This window comes from Endocarpon pusillum, assembly GCF_000464535.1.
Source record: "Endocarpon pusillum Z07020 unplaced genomic scaffold scaffold1372, whole genome shotgun sequence".
Taxonomy (NCBI): Eukaryota; Fungi; Ascomycota; class Eurotiomycetes; order Verrucariales; family Verrucariaceae; genus Endocarpon; species Endocarpon pusillum.
In genome coordinates, this window is record NW_006916003.1 from 44,607 (window position 1) to 68,202 (window position 23,596).

Below are 23,596 nucleotides of genomic sequence, written 5' to 3' on the forward strand. Positions count from 1 at the left end.
AAGAGTAAAAGCATAAGACCATGTGAAAAGAGAATAAATAGTGGTGGAGTAAATTTGATTTGGGTGGAAGTGATGCAAACTCGATGATATTCAAAGGCTGTTTTGTTGCAAAAAAAGGTTCCTTCAGCATCTTTTCCGTTTGTTCATAAAATTCTGCTTCAACGTTATTTATTTGGGCATTTATTCAACAGCTACAGCTGTTTTCTATCCAGGCTTGAGTAATCACGAAACCTTGAGTCCGTTATAAGGAAGTGTCGGACTTTGAGAGGGCTCATTGGCCCGTTTTTCTATGTGAAATCTCTGCTTTCGACGTGTGTTTCGCACGCGTTTATCAGGCTGTTTGTAGTGCAATCTCGAAGCTGTCAGGCTCACATGGAGATGGCCCTGCCAGGTATTAGACCGGTACCCCAGTAGCTTAGTTAGGGTAGCACTAGTTGATCGGTCAAATAGCGGTAAGCGACCGACCAGAATTAGAGGTCAGATTCAAAGCTACATACAGCAAATGACAGATATCGATCAAGGTCAGTAAGGATAAAATATAGATGTAAGCTGTTATATGGTCCGAGCCGAGCCGAGCCTTAAGGGGGTCAGGCTCGGGCCAGCTCAGAAACCGTCAAGCTACTCCTAGACCCGTCAAGATAGAATCAAATGTCAAGCCACTAAAAAACAAGCTTAAAGTTCGACAAAATTTAGAAATAAAAAATAAAAAGTCTGCAGATGATTTTAGAAAGCTGCTACCAACATAAAAGCATGGAACGCTCTATTAGGGATGCCAAGAGGTGCAGATACATGAGATGATTATGGACCTTACAAGGAGAATTCAAGTGGAATTCCTTGGGTAGTCCAGTCTTTGAATGCATGTTTCGCGCACGCGAAGAGCGCACGGTCCATACTCCTGACACGTTTGTTAAGCAGCTACTTTGAGAGATATTTTAAGTTGATTAGGAGAAGAACAGCAAGAAATGTTAAACGATAATCATAAGCTATTACATATAAAGCAAGAAGAGCAAGATACACTCCATTATGTCGTTTTGGCGATCTGTTAGGCTCACTTGGAGATGACTCTCCTGCCAGTAGTAGACCGGCACCCTAGTAACTTAGTGTAACGCTAGTAGTTGGTTAAGTGGCGGTAAGCCACTGACAAGAATCAATCAGACTTACACACCACTTCTGTTTCGAGGTCTCTTCTTCACTATTAAGCCAGCGGCTTACTACGATCTCTAGCGGTACTGTACTACGGTACCAGGCATAATTAATGTAACCAGCGCTAGTAACAGAGTACCAAAACGCTCCTTTACAGCTCCCCTAACGCTGTGACCTCGCTGCCGCTATTTAACACGTTCTTATTGATTCTACCTGTTATTCTACTGATTCTGTCTCATTCTACGTCATCTATGCCATCTAGCAATTCAACAAACTTTATAATGCCAGCAGGATGCCAGGCAGTCATTGATGCTAATGGAGTGCACACTTGATACTGAGTAATGTAGACTAGTCCTAATTGAGCAATTTTGTCGCGCTCTATCTTGGCATTTACAAGCTGTTACCAGTGTGTGAGTGACATTAATTATGCCTGGTACCGTAGTAAGCTTTAAACAGACTTAATTCAGCACAAATATAATCTTAGGGGGGTGTATTAGACGCTGTGAGGGCTCATTGCTTGAAATTTCTACGCGTAACCCCTGCGTTTCGCCTGCTTTTGATTGTCAAAATCTCCTGCAATCTCGCTTCTAATTTCGCTGTACGGTACTGTCAGTCTGTACGTATATCTACACACGCTGCCCCTTAATTAGATAGAACAACTTGCTTTCGACGGACCTCCTGCAGATTGTTACCCACGAAGTGTCCTGTAGACTTTTTGGAGCATCTACATGTAAGGTTAGCTCTCCACGTCACTGTGAGTCTGTACTCGTCCTGCGTGAGGAATCTGTGGCCGCTGTGTCTGGAGCAATGCTTCCTCGTCTACCTGGTTGCGGGCTGGTCTTCTTGTTCAGCCCGATCCCCAGACTTTTGGCCGGAGTGGTTGCTGTTGTGACCAGGCTGGCTGGTAATCGCAAATCCGGGATGCTGTTCTCCAAGCCATGCTCGGCAACCGGCCCGAGTAGTGATGAGCTACTCCTCGATCCGGACTTTCTAGTCACAGGCAGTCCACGCTCAGAGGTCTCCTTATAGAATGCTATGAGCTTTTCAGTATTATGGCAAAATTCCTCCAGTTCATCTTTGATTTGCTCTGGCGTGATGAACGCTGCCATGCCAGAAGCATTCAACGCATCTCGGGAGCCCAGAACATCACTACTGGCTCGCACAAGTGGAGAAGGATGTGGTGAAGGGTTCTGAGGATTGAGCGCGACAATGCCGGAAGCTGGTGTGGGCCAATGGTGCGAGTTCTTCGTCTCGAACTTGCCAGCTACGTCCTTGGCAGACGCGGAGCGGGTATTGTACAGTCGGTTGGCGAGGAGATAGAGCTCTCCCTCATCTGTAATCTGAGCAAGAACAACCCCAGAGCGGTGCACAAATTGAGGATAGCGATAACCAAGCTTGCCCCAAGTATAGGTTACATTCACATCTGGTGGAAATTCTGAGGCGGCCTCCAAATCCAGCACAAAGTTGAACTTCTTGAGCAATGCTTTCTGATAAATGAGCCTATCAACTGAGGGCGCATTTGCAAAGAATGAGTTTGTGGAGTATACAGTTCCATTACCAACCATCACATTCCCAGAAGGCGGAGGCTGTACCTTGAGAACAATCCGATACGGTGCTCGAAAAGGTTCATGGTTAGCGATACTGCATGCTTCAGCTATTGGCACCTCTACGAGCCGCAGTCCGTATTTCTCTGACTGGGTAGCCCAGTGAACGATAGCGTCCTCGATGAACTTTGAAGTGACGTTGAACCATGAAAGCTCGAGATGATAGCAATTCTCCGGATTGTGTAGACGATCATAATGAAGATTGACAATCTCAGGACGCTCTGACCGTTTCGGGTTGCGGCTGTCGACGCCGATACGCATCATTTTGGTCAATGACACAGAGACCTGCCTCTTCTCGTTGTTCATTTTCTCTGAGGCTCCGCTGTCGACCTGTCTTGTAGAATTCCACCCTGGTTGCGAAATGCTGAGAGGTGATGCATGGGAGTCACTGTCGGTGATTGGTGTCGCAGGTACAGAACGATCAGATCGCCGACCACCGGCAAACCATGAGCTCCGTGACTCAGGCCGCGAGGCACGATGCTCGGGTGCGATCGTGTAGAAGTAGTTGCCATCCTTGAACGTGTGACGTGTGGAAACATGATGGAACAAGCCATGTTGCATTAACTCGTTGCCAAACGCTACCGCCTCTTCACGGCTGTCGATATCCTTGAAATTTGAGATGAGCCAGTTTGTGAAGTCATCTCCTTTGAAGCAGCTATAATGTAGCTTCAGATGCCATCTTCTATTGGTAATATCCACACCTTTGTCGCCTTGCAGCACTTGAGCAATCCTGGAAACACTCGATGTCGACCTTTCTAGTAATTCCGAATCGGGAAGCAGCTGGATCTGCCGGGACTCGGCTCCATCATCTGTTACAAGGAGCTTCTCGATTTCGGTTGCCACGACTTCGGATGGGTTGAGAGTCTGGAATATGATCTCAAGCGGATTTGGATCTTTTCCTTTGCCTGGAGTAGGTTTGAAATGTCGTTCCTTTGGAGGATTGTACCGAATCTTTTGCCACAATCTTGTCAGCTCGCGAATACCCAACAAATGTATCTCCTCTTCGTTGTCTTCACTCATCGACTGAACCGGCCACTTTGCGCTAGGCGGAGGTTCAGTGGGTATGACGACAAAACGAGCGCGCCAGAAACGAAGCTGTTCGTGTATTTTACCCAGATCATCCTTCTGGCCCGCCATGTGTGAGTCAGCAAGCTTCCAGGGATACTCCTCTGAAAAGCCTGCAAATGTCATTGTGCGAGGATAGTATGACTTCGAGAGAATCGTTCTGATCCAAGGCCTGTATGTAATGCATTGCGTCCTCTCCAGCGTAGCCTCAGGCTGCTTCCGGACAAATCGAGTGACCTGCACCTTATCGTTATCGACGCAAACGAGTTTCTGTATTGTGTTACCCATGGACATGAAGACCGGAACTCCATCTTCTGCGAGCTTTTCAGGTGTAAGATAATCTCCCAACGTTGGGGCGTCTATGCCCGTCGCCTCGGCAAGGGCTTCGCCGATGACAATTTGATAGCCATGGGATAGTCTCAAGCCTATCATCTCCCGCAGAAACCATTCCCGGCTTTCTGGTACTTCTGCCAAGTCACTGTCATCGTTATGAGACACAATGTAGCCTGTCTGTGTGTATTGGCGATCCAGCTCTTTCATGCTCGGGAATTCTTCTGTGGTCAATGGCAGAGAGGCCGGAGTGCACAGAGACTTCCATTTCACTGAGGAAGTTCTTGGCGTGCGAGGATAGAGATGTTGCCATCTACCTACCCAAATTTCTGCCCTTGAATGAAACTTAATCGGATTTGCAGGGTTGACGTTTCTGACCCAAGGTGAGATGTCAGGAATTGAAGCTATTGATGTCACGTCTTCTCCTGATTCCGTGTCGCTCCTCTTGCTGCTTCGAGTGGTTTCTTTGGTGTTTTTGGGTTGTAATGGAATTTTGTGAGTGTGGGCTCCTTTAAATCCAACCTTGAGCATACTAGTAGCCGCAACCTCGTTTCCCGATCTCTGGTCGGAGTTTCGGTCCTTCCTTGTTGGATTGTTGATCAAAATGGGCCGTGAAGGAGATCTTTTTGGGGATTGTCCAGGACGATCGGCATCTGACGGTCCGCTACTTCCAGTCTCGATTGATAGTACACTGAGCCTGTTCGATCTATGATTGCCCGGCGTTCTCAAGGTCTTCGATGAGTCCCCCAGGACATGGTGCTGGGTGACATTCAACCCTGGATGTTCAGCTTGAACATTCTCGACGTTGATTTCGGTGCTTGCCACGGCTCTTGGAGGGCTTGGGCCAAGGCCTCTCAGTGCAAAGCTAATTGAGCGAGAGATTCTTGAGTCGGTTGGGTCTACGCTCCTGTGAAAACCTTTGAAATACAGGCCCGAGGCTTGGGACTTCGCCGTCTTCGCTCCTTTCAACGACCTGATCGTATCTGTGTCGCTAGTATCAATATTTCCACCGCATCTTTTTGGAGGACTTGACAATTGCCCATGGAAACCTTGATCGGAAGATGATTTGTATTTATTGTTTTTCTTCCTTTTCAGCTTGATTTTAATCGAATTCTTGCTTGGCTCAAGCCTGAAAAGATTTTGGTCATAAGCGTCCATCCTTTCGTACATGTCACCCTGCTGCTTCGCCTGCACGGAAAGTAAACCACGACTTAGCCTGCCCGAATAAGCAGAGGTGCTGATCCGAGGACTACTTATGGATCGTGGAGAACTGGCTAGATGCTCGGATTGTGTAGATCTGGGACTTTTGTGCTCTCGTATGCCGTTTGGGCTCTTGTACGTGTATCCGTCAGTATGACGTCCTTCAGAGAGATACGGTACTGAGATGTTTGCCAAACCGAGCTCCATCAATCCCATCATCTGGAGCTCGTACATTCTCACCCTCGGAACGAATGGTTTTGGAGACATCGGATTCAGATAGAATTGAGCATAGTCCCGTCCTTCTTTACGACGATTGCCCCTTCTTTGCTGTCCAGTCGACGCCCAGTAAGATACGTCAATCCACTGAGGAATGCCAAAAGACCACTGTGCTTCAGGCACTACGCTAACTGCTTCTCCACGTGGAGTGGACCGGAAGAATGAACCATCTGACTGAGAAGAGCTATATCCTTTGTTTGTGCCTTTGCTTTCCGCTGCAAAGTGGGTGAGAGAGCCGTGAAGTGGTGGGTCGCTATCTGCTCTCATGGTGTTCAAGGTTGATTGGCTCGTACGCCATTTGAACAACGGGACCGAGTGAAGTGGCATTTTTGACAAGCAGACTAAATCGATACCAATACCATTGTTGGTTAGATTTTCGGACGTCAAATCCAGTAAATGACGGTCCACCTCGAAAACCCCAGTACCAGGAGTAATCACGATGATAGAGATGCCAGTGCGGACCAAATCCCTGTCAATGTAATCGCTTGCGAATTGGGACGAGGCAATGTTGATGGCTTCTAATATATTGCCACGGAGAGCGCTAGTAGGTCGGCCACAGATCCGAGTTCTGGAGTCTGTCTCAGCCTCGGGCACGGTAAGGCCTGCGCTGGACTTCTCTTCTTGCGGTTGGAGTAGGGTTATATCACGCAGATAAGTCCGGAAATCCTTCTTCAATTCATCGAGAATAGTCGTCCATTGTCCGCTTGCCATATCGGTCACCACAACACGGTAGAAATCTCTATAGCTTGCTTTCTGGTCGAGGTCAATTGATGGGCCATCAGCGTGTTGGGGATTGAGTCGTTGAAGCACTGCAGGAGCGTGGCGATCATACTCAAGACGGCCAAAGAGCACAATACTGACCAAGTGCCTAGCCTCCAGCTCAACCCATTTCTTGAAGAGCTCCGGAAGAAATCCGTCAATCACTCTACTGAACATGATTTCGCCAGTGCCCTCGGAGTCGAAGTCCCACATCTCTCTTGACATTTGAATGAAAAGGACATACCGGGCCGATTCACTTCGAAACACAGGAACTGTGGCTTCACCGAAGTATCCTGAAGACACTTTCCGACCTCGCACATGTATTGTTTTGACCACAGCTTTGATTGTCGCAAGGAATTGTATTTTCTGGCCCCTGTAAACAGTTTTCCCTGCCAATTCCGCCCGCACAAGTCTCCACATGTCGGACCTTGACAGATACTCATCCCGGAAGACCAATTCCACATGTGAAGCCGAGCACGAACGCTTGTCTGCAAGAGAAATTGCAGCTTGGGCTCGTTGACGATATCCAAATCTCGAGGCTATGTTAGCAGTGATGGATACTTGGAATGTTGGATGTTTTGATCGGATGTCCAGAGACATTGGCTTTGCGATGAAGACGTAGCGTGTGCGAGGATCAGATGCAAGTCTTGCATTCTGGGCAGTAGTTTGAGAAAGATTGCTAAGGTGCTCAGCCTGAAGATGCTGTCCAGGACGCGCTCTTGGGATCTTGGAAGCAGAATGCATTGCGGTATCTCCAAAGCTGTCTGGGTCAATCTGGGCATTATCCCGTGAGTCACGAAAGTTAGACGGTTGCTTCAGCGCAATTATCTCCATGAGCGCATTAGGAGGTAGACCGTCCTCCCCAAGGATGTCTGACGCAACGAGCACCTCATCCTTAGAGAAGCTGTCGTCGTGTACCCATACGGTAACCTGTCTTCGAATCGGTTTCTGACTTGCAGCCATGTTGACGCGGGACTGCTGGAACGTAGCTGATATGCTCAAAGTGTCATGATGACTTGTGCTTTTTACTATACGTTCTCATTTTAGTTGGGATGCAGGGGACTATCCTTAAATCTGGGATGTCCTAAAATCAACATGACGTTCCCTAAAACTGTTGGGAATTTGCATACGCATCCTCAGCAAAAGGGTAATGACACCGTGGTTGATAATTCAGAGCTCATTGTAGCTCGCAAGCCGACATCTGAGCTCATCGAAATGCTGACGCCCAAAAATTCCCCTCAAACTCGGTTGAGTCCAGAATGGCGTCGCCGGGTGGAGTCGGCGACAATTTAACGAGTTGATGGATTGATATGACCTTCCTCGATAATTCTAGTAGTTTAAGATGGTCGCATCTTTGACCGGTTCGACGGATGAAATAAGGGAACCGATGTACTCGCCGTCACTCTTCTTTGGTTCCTGCTCGTGTGACTATGGCTTTTGCACTGTAATTTCGTCAAGGTTCTGGTGGCTACGCTAACCTTGTAATACAAATGTTGAGGCCTGCAAGTTTGAATTATGGTGACAATTTCCAATGGTAGCAGCATAAAATGTAAGAACATAGAATGGCGTTATTGCTCTACAAGCGCCGTCAAACTGGCTTTCATGCGAGCTGGACTACCTGTCCTACTTTTCCTCCCATTATGTAAAGCCAGTCGTTCTCGACTTTCAGTCCTTACCACCAGTCCGCTCCGATCCATCACCTCCTGATCCATGATTCCAGCTCGGGGTTTCTTGCGAGGCGTGTCCCATCCAGCTGCTCGCGCCCTCTCCTGTTCAGAATCGTCTACTTGAATATCACCCAATTCCAGGTCACTGGGATCCTCCAGTCCTTCTCCATCTTCAAGAACGCGTTCATACGAAGCCCTGTTCCATCTCGACAAAAAGGGAACCCTGCTGGCTAATAGACTCTGCTTCCTCCCTGGACTACCGATTATGTTGCGATACAGTCTAGATCGTCTATCACGGCCACAAAGGTAGAAGAACGCTATGAGCACGATAAATAAGAACATTAGCAAACCCGGAATGCGGCGTCGGCTATCGGAGCTGAAGAGCGTGTTGTGAATCAGCTCGCCTTCTGATTCGTCTTCCAGGTTAGGATGGCTAGAATTCGTAACGAGTGGATGAGTCGCTCCTGTAGGGTATTGGAAGTCCAGTGGAATCCCAGGCTCATTGCTTCCGAACCCAACAGGCAAACTGCCTTCATCGAGGGGAGGGACTTGTGAAGCTGCATAGAGCACCATCTTACCTAGTGTCCAGCTGACCTCAGTATGCTTGATCTTATTCACAGCTTGGAATGGTTCCAAAAAATCCTTCTCTTTCCCTTGCTTGATGACTTCCCTTGTGCCATTGTGATCGCTGCTAGCCGCGTCTTCCAGGCCAACCCGAGGAATACCGATGCCATTATGTAGTATGTTGATTAGCCAAGAGGCCTTGAAGCACGCTTCGTATGCTTTCTGCTCATCCACTTTTTTCCCCCACTTGTGATCAGCAATACCTGCTTGAATCAAGGCCCAATCCTGCTGACAAAACGAGTTGACCCGCTGCTGATATGTGTTGAAGTCATGTGCTTTATTCTTGTAGCCGGTCTCGAAAATTTCGTGAGTGGTATGCCAGTATTCGCTTATGCCAATGAAGTGATTTACGTCGAAATCGATGGCAGGAACGTGCACTCCATGAAGCAGACACGGCGCATCCTCGCAAGGGGCGTCCTTGTCAAGCAGTGGATATGTGGCGCGCAGGCATTCATCGAATTTGCCAATGCCCAGCAGGTAAGGTTCTTTAGCCGGTACAGTTGCAGCGTCTAATAAGACAACGCCTTTCAAAGTTGTTTTGAGACCAGCGGGCAGACATGGATCGGGTAGCTCGGAGACAGTATCCCCACCACTGGATTGAACAAGCGATGCGACATACCTCCGTCGTGCTTCGTTCACTCCAAATCCTAACCAGGTTGTCACAAAGACTTTGTACTCACTTTCCCGCCCATCAATTGAGCGCAGGCGGAGGAGTTTGAGATCGTTGACATGCTTCTGTGCCTCTGTGGCGTTGGGTGCGAAAGCAATTTGGGCTGAAGCTCCACCCATGTCCAGAAAGCCGTAGGTATGGTGCCCTTTGCCATGATTGTGCGCTTCTGGAGCGTCAAAGCCACCAACGAGGTAATTAGCTGCTATCCAACCGTAAAGTCCCTCAGTCTCGCCGGCAATGACTTGAATATGAAGATCACAGTCAGGTAGAAGGAAATGAGAACGTGTTCGGGTGTAGGCGCAAATTTGTTTCAGCAGCTCCTTTCTTTGGATGTCAGGCAGCAGCCTCACGCCAGCGGTGGCAAGCAGGAATATTGGTGTTTCCCGGACAGCATAACTGGGTACAATATCGAGGGCATGTTCGAGAAGGGGCTGTAGATGGTCAGGGCCGATTAGACTTGGAGTCTCGCCAAAGGAAGAAACGCCTGGGTGAATCTTTTTGGTCCATTTACCATGCGTTTCAAGAGAAGGTAGTGAGTGTAGCTCGATCTCGTTCGAAGATTGCCGTGCTACCGCACTATCAAGCCATCTGTAAATGTGTACTCGAGTGCCAGATGAACCGGCATCAAGGATGACCCCATAACGCCACTTGCCCATTCCATCTAAGGTTTGTGCTAGAGCATTGAGATTGGACTGATAGGATTAGAAACCGCGTCGCTGTGAATAGGCTAGTATAAGAGAACGGTGAACGCGCCCATGATAAAGGAGGATTGCATTATTTCAAGGACGTTGAGATGCGCAATAAGTCGCGATGTAGGGTGCGTAACGTGTCCTTTAGGCCAGGCACCAAATCTTAAAATAGCGCTCGTTGGGGGTTCGGGTTTGGGAAACCTTTGGATGGAAAGACCCTTAAGTAAACTAATTTGGCTGATACAGTTTCGGGGCACCCAAGCGGCGTCTACAGATCGTCATGGAGTACTCCGTAGTAGCTATTGTAACTGTGCAATCATGCAGAACCACTCTATACATGTCACTCAAAGGAAAGTCCCCTTCATCCATGAAATAGACAGGCCTGTCAGTGGATAGTAGCTAATTCGTATTTTGAGAGCAGATGCTTAAGACTGCGTGACTGCCGACAATTCAGCATGCCGCTACTTAGTGTAGAGAGTTCATGTCACGCTGCATCTATGGACTTTCTGCATTGTTACCAGACGTAGAACTCTTGCTGCATTGCTACCAACGTAGAGCTAGCTATCACGAAAGCAAATGGGTATCAAAACGCAGAAAACACCGCAGCAAATCGCCTGTAAAGTTCGGCCGCAGATCCATAAGTAATGAAAGACGCCACCAGCATACAATACTACCAGACAGCAGCATGCTCTGCATTCAGCAGCCAACTCCTGACCCCTTCGCTGAGAGCATTATCTTGAGACTTTCTCCTTTGCGCGGAGCCTGACTCCTTCGTAGGTGTGGTAGCATTATGTCCATTGAGCGCTTCTGACAGGTCGTGGTTGACGGTCTTGACAACGTCCTCCAGTGCTCCGATTACCAAGTTATTGGTGGGGCCACGAGAAAATCTTTCCAGAGAAGGTTGGCCATTTAACATGGACTGTTTGTTGCTTCTTCTGAAGCTGTCGTTCGTTCCGGTGGACACGTGCTTAGAGTGGCCGATGCCCGCTGGAGAAATGCTTCTAGAACCATGAGCACTTCCACGTGCCAGGATGCGATCAACGACTTCTATAAGTAAAGGATCAAAGTCGACGACAGACTCATAGGAGAACGCTTCCTCTTGTACAAACTCACTGCACGTCGTCGCGCAAGGCTTGATGGGGTATGGGGTAGTGGAACGTTCAGCGTTGGGAGCCGCAGCTGCAGTGCCATCACCCTTGTTATAGCTTGACTGGGAGACCTTCCGCCTCAACCGGAGTCTCTTGACAGATGCAGTCTGCACATTCGCTATCAATGTGGTAGCAACATCAACCCAGCCGGACGTTGTTGTTTGTTGAGGATAAGGCTCCGACAACATTGCGCTTTTCACCTTTTCTACCATATCCGGTAGATCCGACTTGCTGACTCTAACAGCTTGAAGGCTATAGTCCGGATGGAACCTTGGGAGGAAGCCTGCAACACGACTTGGCGCCCTGCTTCCCGCCTTAGGAGAGCCATGACGCATGGAAGACGCAAGGCTGTCAAGGCTTGCAGCGGACGATACATGCCGGATGTTGCGGAAGGGTGGCGAAGCAAGACCAGAATCATTACTAGAGCTAAGGAACCCAGGAAGGCCAATGTCAACGTCAATAACCTTTTCACCAGGATAGACTTGTAATCTGAGAGGCAAGGCTTCTGAGTCTAAACTTCCAAATGATTGGGCTGACTCGTTGGCCAGTACAGGAGTCGCAGAATTGCTCTCGCTAGAAAGTTCCCTTACCATAGTGTCTAACGCAGTTTCATTCTTGACCCTGATGCTGGAAGAAGCCGAAGGAGCTGTGCTACCACTGGTGGTGCCTGAGGAGTCCTTACTCCAGAATCCACTCAAAAGGGAGCCGCCTGATTCACTATCCTTGTTGGCGGTCTGCCAGATCTTGGTCAGTCTGGCTAAAGCGCTCGATTCATTCGGGACGTAGCCGCCTTGTGTATCTAAAGAAGACGAAAATTGAGGTACTGGGGTGGTAGGATCAGGTGTTACAGTCGATGTCGTTGCAGCGCTGCTTTTCCTCAGACTAAGATCATTGGCAGGTATTGGAATACTCTTGACTGATCGGATGTCGGAAGGTTTGTGCTGAAGGCCTCTAGTGATCAGCAGCCCTCCCTGGGAACAGCCCGGACTGCCACTGAGTTGTTCTTCAGGGGAGTCGCTGTCATTCGACGTTTTCAGTAATTCCGTGGAGGGAGAGTTATGAAGGGTGTTTCGTAAGGAAACAGCGGAACCCGGTCCTCCACAAAGAGTGGGATTGTCTTCAGCATAAAAGTCGCCAATGAGGAATGAAGCCAGGAGAAAAATGAGTCTGCGAGCAGCAGATCGATCATTGCTGACGATAATCGTTCGAGTAGATATCACATCTAGGTCATTTGTTTTGCGTGTGATAGAGTGTTGACGACGATGCCCTGAAGGTGCGACCAATGGCATCCACTCGGCAGTGTGCGTTCCGAGAAAGGCAGTCAGTAATTTCCCAACAAAGGAACTCTGCTCTCTGCCACCTTGGCATCGGACGACTCTGATCAGTTCGTCATTCCACAGACCCCAACGCCCTGGTCCAATTGTGACTCTTGGTATCCTTAGGGCTCTTCGAATCCTTTGTATAGTCTGGATTGCGATATCTTTGAGCTTTGGATCTCGTCCCAGTATCTGAGGGGATAGGTAGATATTGATTTGATTCGTACGTTGCATAGTCTTCTCTTTCGGTTTCGAGGGCTTGGAGACGAAAGCCGCCGAAAAACTATCCACTTCCTTAAGATGATTGAGAATCTTCGGCGTGGAGACGTTCTCCAGCAATGTTAGCGCTCGGTCAATGATGTCCCAGTGTTCGACTAGTGCGTTGACTCGAGCATCTCCACGGTCTATCGATCTCGAATGGGCGGAAGACATGAGTTTGGGCGAGGTTGACTGAGAATTGAACGAATTTCGGAAGGATCGCATCGAAGTGTATGTTGGAGGAGTCTGCATACCTCCCCGTGAGGATGGCCTTGACATAGTGCCTATATTGGCTGGTAGTTGGACTATGAGGATGATGGCGAAGACGGGTGTTTTCTTCGCTCGAGGCTTCTTGCCTTTGGTCGCAGACTTATGAACAGAATGATCTTCGTGATTTGGAATTGCACTGCCACCCTGTGATGCTGTCGATGTGTGCAGCGCTTGCAGGTCCATCGGTTCAGGCAAGTTCACACTGAAAAGCTTGGTTATCAGAACTGCATCAGTGATTCCTGGTTTCGCGCCTGAAGATGAATAAGACCGCTCGTGTAAAGGAGGTCTAAAACCGGACAAGGCCGATGTATGGGCACGAGCAATAGGCTCCCGCTTGCGGAAGTAGCCAGCAGAAATATTGCCACCTACGCTGGGCGAGACAGGCGTAGCCGGAAGCTCTTTCGTACCAGAGCCCAGCGATAGGAAATGCATCTTCGTTCCGGAAGAAGCACCAGCAGAGCTGCCAAAGGCACAAGACAGGATGTCTCGATTCTCTTCCTTTTTGGAATCCGAGATTCGGATTTGCCGAGGATCATGCTCGTCAGACGCTCCTGAGAAAGTCGAGCTCCTATTGCGCACAGGAAACGACATATTGGGACTGTTTGGAGGTATTCTCGGCTGTGGCTTGGATACCAATGGACTGGTTGGTGACCTCAGAGTAGATGTTGTCGAACCTCCTCTCCGATGTGTTGGAGCCTGAAGAATTCCAGTACGTGAAGTCGTGTCTATCGGACTTTCAGGTTGTTGCGAGTGTTGTGTATCAAATAGTATGCAAGGTTCCTCGGAATCCCCCAGAGCATCCTGCGCGACCATTATCCTAAAGTCCTTTAGAGCATCAAGCTCAAGGCCACCCCACTCGTCAAAGTCTCCCACTCGCCCAGGTCCAAGCTGGGACACGTAGGCTGGGCCATGTTGTGGAGCTGCATAATCTGGGTACAGCAGGCCACGTGTGTACTCCTCGTCAACAATGGAGTCGCGGGAATAGCTAGCCGTATTGACGGATGGGGCAGCGTTACCAAAGAGCCTGCCTAGCATGGCGACGACGGACCTGTCTATCAACCAAATCCAAGGCTTCTCATTGCTATATCATGGGCATCGTGCCGGGGGTTAGAACAAGAGCTGTGCTGCAAGGTAAATCCCTCCAAATTGAGGAGCGACGAGAAGAGAGCTCGACCTCGGCATCATTATCGAGAATCGAAAATCGAGAATAGAGAATCGAGAATGTGCAGCTCTTCACATCAGTGCCTCCACTTATCTAATGCTCTCTACAGAGTACATGTGGATGAAAGGAAGAAGCGGTGAAAATGGTTCGGCAGCTAACCATAAGTAGTGTGGTCGGTTGCATATAGCAGGGCTAACTGGCGTTGAACTTTAACCAACTATTCCCCGAGCCCGGACGGCCCTCCGGCCGTTGACCTCATTGGCAACCTGCTCCTCCGCCATCTCCCGATTCTTGTGAGACGCTTCCACTCGTAGCAATCAATGTCTGCCACCAACGATCGCACTTTCACAGCATCAACGAGGTTACCCCACCATTCTTTCAGCATCGCTAGGTATCCGTGGATCGCCCTTGAAGCTGTTGATCGACTTCTAAGAGAGAATATGGAACGACTTGGAACCGACTTCTTTGCAACCTCTTCAACACTGTGGTACTCTGTACTCGTACAGACTTTGTAATGCTAGCTTCCAAGACAGGTATTTTCAGGTAGCCGGTGCACGACCAATACTATATCATGCCTAGGACTGCAGAATATCGTATCACATGCTGGCAATCTTTGAAACCGTTCGGAAAACATCATGTTATACCATACTATAAATGCATCGTGAGAACATTTCAACAGCAGCGTGCGGGTGATTGGCTCAGCCAGATACGAGATGTATTATACAGAATACCTCTTCCTGCTGCGCCTTCCGGGTCTTTGGTTATGGAAACACGGTTGTCCGAGTGCTTTGATTTGCGAGAGGCTGCAATGCCGCGTCTGAGCGCCAATCAGGGGTGCTGATTAGACAACTTTCTCCCAAGTGATTTCAGTTTGTGGTGGAAGACGCAATTGATCGAAGACAGGTCGAACGAGACCTCTATCGTGGCTACGGTGCCTGTCTTCTTTAGCAGGGACTGTTCATTCTGATTCACAGCTGGCAAAGAAAAATAGTCGCTGAACATCCAACGTGGCGAAACCGATATACTTAATTATGGTGAAGGATAAGCATGACCGCCTAACATAGATGTTCACTATTATTACTGCAGCCCTACAACTATACGTTGAGTCAAGAACAACACCTTGACATCCTTTTGTCCTAAACACCCGAAACAGAACATGGGCCTTTCTATCGACCTGACGTCTTCCAAGATGGGGGTAAGACTTCTATCTGCGCCAGCTGCAAACCGAGTTGTGGCCAACCAGCGATTTTCAGGTGGGCCACAGTCGATACCCCTTAAATCTGACGACTTTCTCCAGCTAGCCGATACACTGCCTCCCAGCTACATCCCATAAATTTTTGGTCGGCTACATTGCTGTTGCTGGTATCCTGCTTGTCATCTTCGCATCTCAGTCGTGCTATAACGCAAGGGACCCAAAGCATGACACACATCACTCTTGCAGAGGATGTATCGGGCTTGGAAATTGTTCTCCACACAATACATATAGTCAAAAGATGCTCGCTAGCATAATTGAAGGCCACATCCAGGCTGTGCCTGGCGCAAATACGATTGATGGCTCCCTAAAGTTCAAGGATCCTCAGCTTTTCGGGGTCGGTGCCTATTATGATGAGCACCTCCGATCAGACCCGTTGATCGAAATCATAAGCCTACGGCCGAGCCAGGAGAAAAATTGGTAAAGTCACCACTGGATCCGGCTATGGATGGATAATTGGGGTCGTTGGATTAAGACTAACGCTTTATTTGCATAGTGACTTGAATAGATGCTGTTCAGACTCTGGCTGATTCCAAATGCCAGGAGTCAGAGGATCAATTCGGCCCTCGATATCTCTGGTTATTGAACTACTATGGCCGGAGAAAGCCCGGGCTACCAATCTGCACTATTTCCTTGGAGAGAGCCATGTCTTATGGTTCCGTGGAATCACGACCAGCCGGTGTCTTCCCTTCGATTGTCTACCCAAACGTTCTATGCTCAGATACCTTATCTATGACTGGTGAGAAGAGTCCCGACGACGTCTTGTCAACCATCTTACACAGATATGATAACGATTGGCGTTCGCTCGCTGGTCGTTCCTAGGGCAGCTTGCGAGTCTACCCGATATGGACTATCTTTTTTACATGTCGTCAAGTACATTAGTTAGCATGTGATTAATGTTTTCCTGAGGTCGCAGTACTCGCGCAAGTATCAGAGCAATTACCCGTGCTTGCCACGTTATCTGGAGGTGAGCACTGGATTCATTGTGTTGCTTCGTGAACTCGTTATGGAACCGCCGGACAAGACCGAACTCAAGCGCATTTTTCGACTTGATTTGAACACCAGTGCAGCTTCTGCCTTGGCAAGGAGGCATCACAGCAGTGTGGACGTCCATACCTCCAGCGCTAGACTCTCAACCTGGTTCGAAGGGACAACCATTCAGCGCCCCTCCAGCAAGCTTATAAAGTTCACTTAGTTCATTGCTCTTAGGATCTTTTCCTTAGTAAGTACCGCCCTCTCAAGCATCGCAAGCTTCGACAAGTGCTTTTCTCATTCTAGTCAAGGTTCTTCAAGAATCTCTTTCGACTTCCTCGAGGACAGGTCATTCTTGGCCTTGCAGTTGTGTGATCGTCAACTTGGCTCATTATTCGCGTTACATCAGGACTTACCCAACTATCAGCTCTATTACTCCGCCTCAAGCTATCTTCGGAGTCTTTTTCTTCTCTTTTTCAAACAGCTTACCTCCCAATAGGGTTAGTCTGTTCATCTTGAAGTTGCTTCTGCTTAAGAAGACTTCTCTCTTCTGAGCTCACTTGCAACCACAATCTCTCCACCAACAAACATCTCCATCTATTACTGTTCTCTCTCTCTCTCAAAACCGTTGCTTCACTAGTTACGTCTCTCATTTTCTTGTGACCCCCCGACTGCCTTGGAACTCTCGCATCATCTCCACCGGAGTCTTGAATAGTAAACATCCACAGAATTTGTAAGTCATCGTCCGAACTTTTAGGTATCCTGTACATTAGGCAAACTTTCCTTTGTGATCCCCCACTATCTCGGTCGGCTCTAGAACCCTCAGTCCTCCTATGCTCTACTTCAGCTTGGCCATCACTACACCCTCTACATTATTTCAACACTTGCTACATTCCCTTTCTTACTTAAACGCTTACTGACCTGGCCAGCATATCTTATCATCTACGCTGGCTCACACTCAACATGGCGTCACCCAACATTCTAGATGGAACAGACGAGCAGAACGCAAGCCCGTCGACAAACGCTCCCAGTTGTCGTAACGCTCATCCGGAGTCCTGTACTACCTCAGATGACGCTACTATGGTACCAGCTTCCCTTGACATTACCAACACCAATATGGTACGGGAGCCCTCCACACCAAAGTGTGAAGAGGAGCCAAATTCATCTTGCTCCAACATTCCCGAAGAATCCACTGCCCATGATCCAGTCCCTCAAGTTGACCAAAGCGCCATACCGGAGCCGACAGAACGTACCAGTCTTGTGATATCTGACACAGCCTCCGGCTGCAGTACCAATACTTTAGCTTGTGGTGCAGATAGTTCCATCGCTTCAACAGCTGATTCAAACTCAAACGAACCCCGACGTGTCGTTCTCACGAAAAAGCTATTCAAGACTCCAAAGGAGCGTGCTGCTCAGGCTGCAGAAAATGAGCGGCGCCTAGAAGAGGCTGGAGACTTGTTTCGGCGAAGCTTGATCATCAAATCTCCTACTACGGTTACTCCACAATCTTCTACACCAGCCGGACCAGCTGAGCCCCATGACGATGGTGATGTGGAGATTGTCGAGACAGGTCATCATTTCTCTCCTATTGAGCTCGACACTGAAGCCGAAGATGCCTCAGCGGTGGCTCGTTTCAAGTCCTACAAAAGAAGTTACGAGCGCAAGAAAAAGAATGGTGAGAACTCGGTGCAGGACGACATTGCTTTCTCAAAAGCTCGAAATGCAGAAGAGCATCGACTCAAGCTCAACTCAAGAAAACGAGCATATGAAAACATAGACTCAGGAGTCGACGATGATGACGCGCTCTTTCTTTCCGAACGGACTCTCTCCGCTCCAATGAACAATTCTATACAGGAAGAGGGCTCAGGCACCCCGGCAGCTCCGAAAAGGCATAGAGGTCGGCCAAACAAGATTCCAGAGTCTGCTTTACAGGATGCTACGCGGATTGGCTATGCTGCTCTTGAGGCCGAGGGCCGCAAGGATGCAAGCAGGAAGCGTCAGCCTAAAGGAACGGGGAAGAATAAAACGCCAAAAAGTCCGAAGACCCGTGTGTCAAAAGCGAAAGACAAGAAATACCCCGAAGGTGGACCAAAGCCGAAACGAGGCAGGAAGCGTAAGGGGCCTGAGATGCTGAACATGGAAACGTTGTTCAACAATGATATCGTTGCAGCAGCTCAGGCAAACGTTGGAAAGGCGGCACAGCCAGGTTTTACCTCAACCAATAAGAAGACTGCTCTGGCAGAGCTGATCGCCAGCATCCCAGAGTCGGAGAGAACCACACACAATGCTGACAAGAACGCTCTTGACAAAGCTACCAGGTCATTCACCGGACATGCCGCAATGAAGGCTGATGGTAATAACGGTTGGCGTCTTCGAGGTATGGCAACGTCATTGTATCACTATCAGCTGCTTGGGGCAGCATTCATGCGAGATCGCGAAAACTCTTCAACGCGACCGTATGGTGGGCTTCAGTCGGACGAGATGGGATTGGGAAAGACAGTAACCTGCTTAGCAAATATTGTTGATGGGCAGGCACCGCCGAAGAGTCCAAATCGCACAACTCTTATCGTCTGTCCGGCAGGGCTGTGCTCGCAATGGCTGAGTGAGATTAAAAAGCATGTCATGCCAGGAACTTTCCAGGAGACCATTATTTACCGTGCTGGATCCCGGCTCGAGTCAGCCGATCCTACCAAGACTTTATCCAACACGGATATTGTCATTACATCGTATGGCGAGGTACTGCGCAGCTATCCTCATTGCAAAACACCAATGCACCTGGTCACTCCAGACGCGAAGGCAAGTTGGTGGGCTGAGTATTTCAATGCGAACCGCGGCGTCTTGCACAAGATATTCTTCCGCAGAATCGTCCTAGATGAGGGTTTGTTTGACGTTTCTCCTCTGTGAATGATCGATGTTGCTGACCTTTGATTAGCACAAGCAATCAAGAACCATAGCTCGAAGACCTCTGTGGCTATTCGAAGCCTCTCTGGGAAGTATCGTTGGGCCATCAGTGGAACTCCAGTTCAGAACAATCTTGAAGAGTTCTTCCCGTTCTTCTCATTCCTAAAGGTTCCTCACACGGGCAGCCTTGAAACTTTTAAGAACAATTTTGCTGGGCGTAACGAGACAACCGACCGTCGACTCCAGACTTTGCTGCGGCAGATCATGATTAGAAGAACTCATCTCGACACAATCTTTGGCCGCCCTCTGCTCCAGTTGCCCGGGATCACGACTAAAACTGTCTCGGTTGAGTTCAACGACTGTGAGAAGGCAGTCTATAAGATCGTGAAGAATCGTTTTGTTGCGAAGATTCGTATGTACGCCAGATCTGGGGAGCTGGACAAAAACTTTCAGAGCATCTTCGTCCTCTACCTGCGACTACGCCAGTTGACCGGTCACATTCTGCTAATTCAGCAGACCCTAAAAGAACTCATGGAGGGTGAGGACCTCGAAAAGCTTTGGCGGTTGACCGAAGATGAAGTGCAACCCCAACGAGAAGGTGGCAGTCAGAATATGCTTACACAATTAAGGAAGATGCTTTCACGAGCACAAGATGCTCAAGATTCACTCACCAACGAGACGGTCCAACCGGATGCGGCCGACTCCCATACGAATGAGGCTAATGCCAAAGAAGCAGCTGATGACTTGGGTGGCACGTTCGGTACTGCTTTCAGGTTCAGAAAGTATCTGCGCACTCTGCAAGAAAGTGGGAAATGGGCATTGATGAATCAGCGATCTCTCTGCCACAAGTGTGGAGGTATCCCGGACAATCCTCATGTCACTTCCTGCTATCATGTCTATTGCAAAGAGTGTCTACAAGCTATGCTCTTCGATGCGAGTAAGACCAACAAAGATAAAGCCAACTGCCTCGCATGTGATGCAATGTTCGAGCACACCGAACCTTGCCACGGTTTCAATGAGGCACGGAAGCAGCTCAATTCTCCTGTGTCTGGAGGGCAGGCTCGCCGAGCTCGAAGGTCTGCAGATAGCGCCGATAGTGATATTGACTGGATTTCTGTAGGCGGCTCCATTCTTCCCTCAGCAAAGACTCTAGCAGTCAAAGCTCAGATACAAAATTGGGTGGAAGAAGATCCGACTTGTAAAATTATCATCTTCACTCAATTCCGAGACATGATTCGGATTCTAGCTCGCATGATGCAAGAGGAACGATGGGGCTGGTCTCAATTTCATGGGGGTATGTCGTTTGCAGCTCGAGACAGGGCGATCTTGGACTTCGCAGAGAAAAACGATACGAAAGTGTTGCTCGCTTCGCTCAAAGCTGGTGGCGTTGGCCTCAACCTGACCATGGCATCGAAAGTGATCATTGTTGATCTCTGGTGGAACGAATCTGTTGAGTCGCAAGCCTTTTGCCGCTGTTTCCGCATCGGACAAGACCGGCCAGTTGATATTTGCCGCATTGGTATGCTCATGCATTCTCTGCAGTGTCTCTGCGCATGCTGACTTTCTCTTTACAGTGGCCAAAGACACCATCGATGATGACATTCTCGCCATGCAAGCACGAAAGACCTCGGAAATCGACCTAGCTATGGCTGCTAAGAACCGGCCGGGCAAGCTATCGACTGAAGAACTGCTCCGTCTCTTCGGCCCGATCGATTGGAATGAGGGCCACGAGGACAAAATCGTTGCCGACCCTTTCATCTTCGTCGAGGACGAAGACGATGACGACGATCAATCCGACAGTGGAGCCCCAACCAGAGTGCCAATTCCGTCATTCGTGTAGCCACATCGCATGTTTTGACAGGACAACAAGCGCAAGGGATGGGATGGCTCTACCTTGCGACGACCTAATCCACTTCTCTCTTTTACATTTCTCATCTCAAGGAATCGCTTCCCGTGCTCTTCAAAAGCTTCCCGTGCTCTTCAAAATCTTCTCATGCTCTCAAGACTCCAATGGCTCACAAGCTTTCGGCATGGGTTCACGACAAATGAGCTTCACGACCTCACGACCTCCTACCTTTTACGAATCACGGCCGAACAACCACAACCCCCTAAATCAGAGAAGAAGAAAAAAAAGATCAGAAAACTGGAAACTCACACAGAAAAACATCTCCGAGCCCCTTGAGCATTCAACTTCCCCCAGAAGAAATACTTGGCACTTGGCTCGAGCTTAGCTTAGCGCAATCACATCTCCATATTCCATATCATCCTGGAGAGTTCTCCGCTTGAGCGCCTCGTGAGTGTGAAGTAGCTGTAAAGGGGGGCAGGCAGGCGATATGCTGAGCAACGCGCCTGGCGTCATGGAGGCCTCCTGCTCCTCAGATTCGTAGGCTGAACACTCACCAGGTGTCAGGGGCTCGGGGAGTAAGTAGTGAAATTTGGTCGGTGTTCGAGCACGTGTATTGGCATGAAAATAAAGTAGTAAGCCATTTAGTCTATGTTCTGCGTAACAAAGACTACCCAAGCCCAGTCTCATCATTTGCCGAAACGCCCCGCTATGCTTGCTTCCAGAGGGCACAACACGAACCACCACTGGTACCGCTATGATGCTATCTGTGGCCCACTACCGGTCATGTTAAAAGTTATCAACCATATCACTGCTGCGTACACTGGGCTTGCGGGCCACGCGCCTCGTCGTCCTCATCTTCCCATCCCTCTGCTGCGTCGCGGCCGCCGAAATCTTCCATCGAAGCGTTAGGTTCGTAGTCCACCTCATCGACCTCGTCGGCTTGGACTGGTGGGGGAGGTGGTGGGAGGATTGAGCGGAGTTGCTCGAGGGCTTGTTGGTCGCTGAGGAAGCCATCGGGTGGGAATTGGATGTCGACAGTAAGGTAGAGGTCGCCCTTGGCGTCGCTGCGTTTGTGGGGCATGCCTTCTCCGGGTATCCGAAGCACTTGGCCAGGTCGGAGGATCTGGCCTTCTTGCCTGGGATGCTGCAGCTCGATACCTCTACCGTCGAGGTGCTGTACGACAACGCGGTGGAATCCGGTGAGTGCTTCGGCCAAAGTGATTTCGAGTTTTGCGGATAGGTCTGGCCCAGCGCGTTGGAAGGTGGGGTGAGGTAGCTGTTGAAGGTGGAAGATGAGATCTCCTGGCTCTTGTGCACCTGGGACATGGTCTGCTTCACCCTCTAGAAGGATGGTATCTCCTTCTTTGGCGCCGCGTGGGATGTAAATCTCGAGCTGGGTCTTGCTTTCGACTGTCCGGTTTCCCTTGCATTTCTTGCACTTTTCCTTAGCATTGAACACCTCTCCCTGACCGCCGCAAGCCGAACACTCGACAGTCTCCTGCGTGAGCATTCCTGGGCCAACTTGTCTCAACACCTGGCGGATACCTTGACCCTTGCAGTTGCTGCATTTTGTTGCCTTGGCCTTCTCTTTGCCCCCGGTTCCTTTACAAGCTGGGCACAGGATCTGCTTCGAAGAGTTGAACTTGACGTTCTTGCCTTTGTAGAGATCCTCCAATGTCACCTCATACTTTTGTTGCTCACTTGGACTCTTCTTCGGTTTCCGCGCTCCTCTGGCGCCTCCCATGCCGGCCATGCCACCCATACCGAACATCGAGGAAAAGAGCTCCTCTAGATCTGGGCCACCCGCCATGCCCGGTCCTCTTGAGCCGTCAAAAGCCGCCATCCCGTGCGTATCGTACATCTCGCGTTTCTCGTCATCATGGAGGATTTCGTAAGCTTGCGAGGCAGCTTTGAATTTGGCTTCGGCGGCTTCTCGATCTTCGAAGGCGACTTTGTCCGGATGATGTGCTAATGCTGCCTACATGATGTTAATGACTGAGGGGACTCTTCGGCAAGCAGGACAACCAACCTTGTGATATGCTTTCTTGATCTCAGCATTACTTGCATCTCGCGGAACACTCAGGATCTCTACGACGTATCAGTATCTCTATACAGAGCCGTAGGGACGTAGCTCACCATAGAGATCGATTTGATCCGTATTTCCGTTCATTCTGACTGCGGCTGTGGGGGGAGGTGAGTTTGACAACACTCAACACTCCGAAAAATTATGAGTGATGTATGAAGATCTCCAGAAGCGGAAGGTGAGACGGCTGTGCAGAAGTTGCGGAGGACGGAGGACGAATCATCTCCCACAATCTGCCTGCGCATTCTAGGCCTTTTGATGGTATCTACGACAACAGAACGCAGCACATGTCGCATCGGAGTGGTTGGTGCAGCGTGACAAAGTGGTGGTAGTGGCGTTGCTGGGAGCCTTTGGTGTTACT

At 49.3% G+C, this 23,596-nt stretch overlaps 4 protein-coding genes across 4 annotated transcripts; 1 reads left to right on the forward strand and 3 right to left on the reverse strand.

Moving 5' to 3' along the window:
• Positions 1-1,892: 1,892 nt before the first annotated feature.
• EPUS_01956 (uncharacterized protein) lies at positions 1,893-7,340 on the reverse strand (the record flags this gene model as incomplete). The annotated part of the gene is made up of 1 exon (XM_007801788.1): positions 1,893-7,340. The coding sequence occupies one exon, from the start codon at positions 7,338-7,340 to the stop codon at positions 1,893-1,895; it is 5,448 nt and encodes a 1,815-aa protein (XP_007799979.1).
• Positions 7,341-7,945: 605 nt separating this feature from the next.
• On the reverse strand, positions 7,946-14,054 carry EPUS_01957 (uncharacterized protein; the record flags this gene model as incomplete). The annotated part of the gene is made up of 2 exons (XM_007801789.1): positions 7,946-10,030; positions 10,743-14,054. The coding sequence occupies 2 exons, from the start codon at positions 14,052-14,054 to the stop codon at positions 7,946-7,948; spliced, it is 5,397 nt and encodes a 1,798-aa protein (XP_007799980.1).
• Positions 14,055-17,368: 3,314 nt separating this feature from the next.
• EPUS_01958 (uncharacterized protein) lies at positions 17,369-21,146 on the forward strand (the record flags this gene model as incomplete). The annotated part of the gene is made up of 3 exons (XM_007801790.1): positions 17,369-19,283; positions 19,338-20,825; positions 20,881-21,146. The coding sequence occupies 3 exons, from the start codon at positions 17,369-17,371 to the stop codon at positions 21,144-21,146; spliced, it is 3,669 nt and encodes a 1,222-aa protein (XP_007799981.1).
• An 811-nt stretch (positions 21,147-21,957) lies between these two features.
• EPUS_01959 (uncharacterized protein) lies at positions 21,958-23,322 on the reverse strand (the record flags this gene model as incomplete). Its single annotated transcript, XM_007801791.1, has 3 exons — positions 21,958-23,130; positions 23,182-23,240; positions 23,289-23,322. 3 exons carry the CDS (start codon positions 23,320-23,322, stop codon positions 21,958-21,960), a joined length of 1,266 nt encoding a protein of 421 aa, XP_007799982.1.
• Between the last annotated feature and the right edge of the window lie 274 nt (positions 23,323-23,596).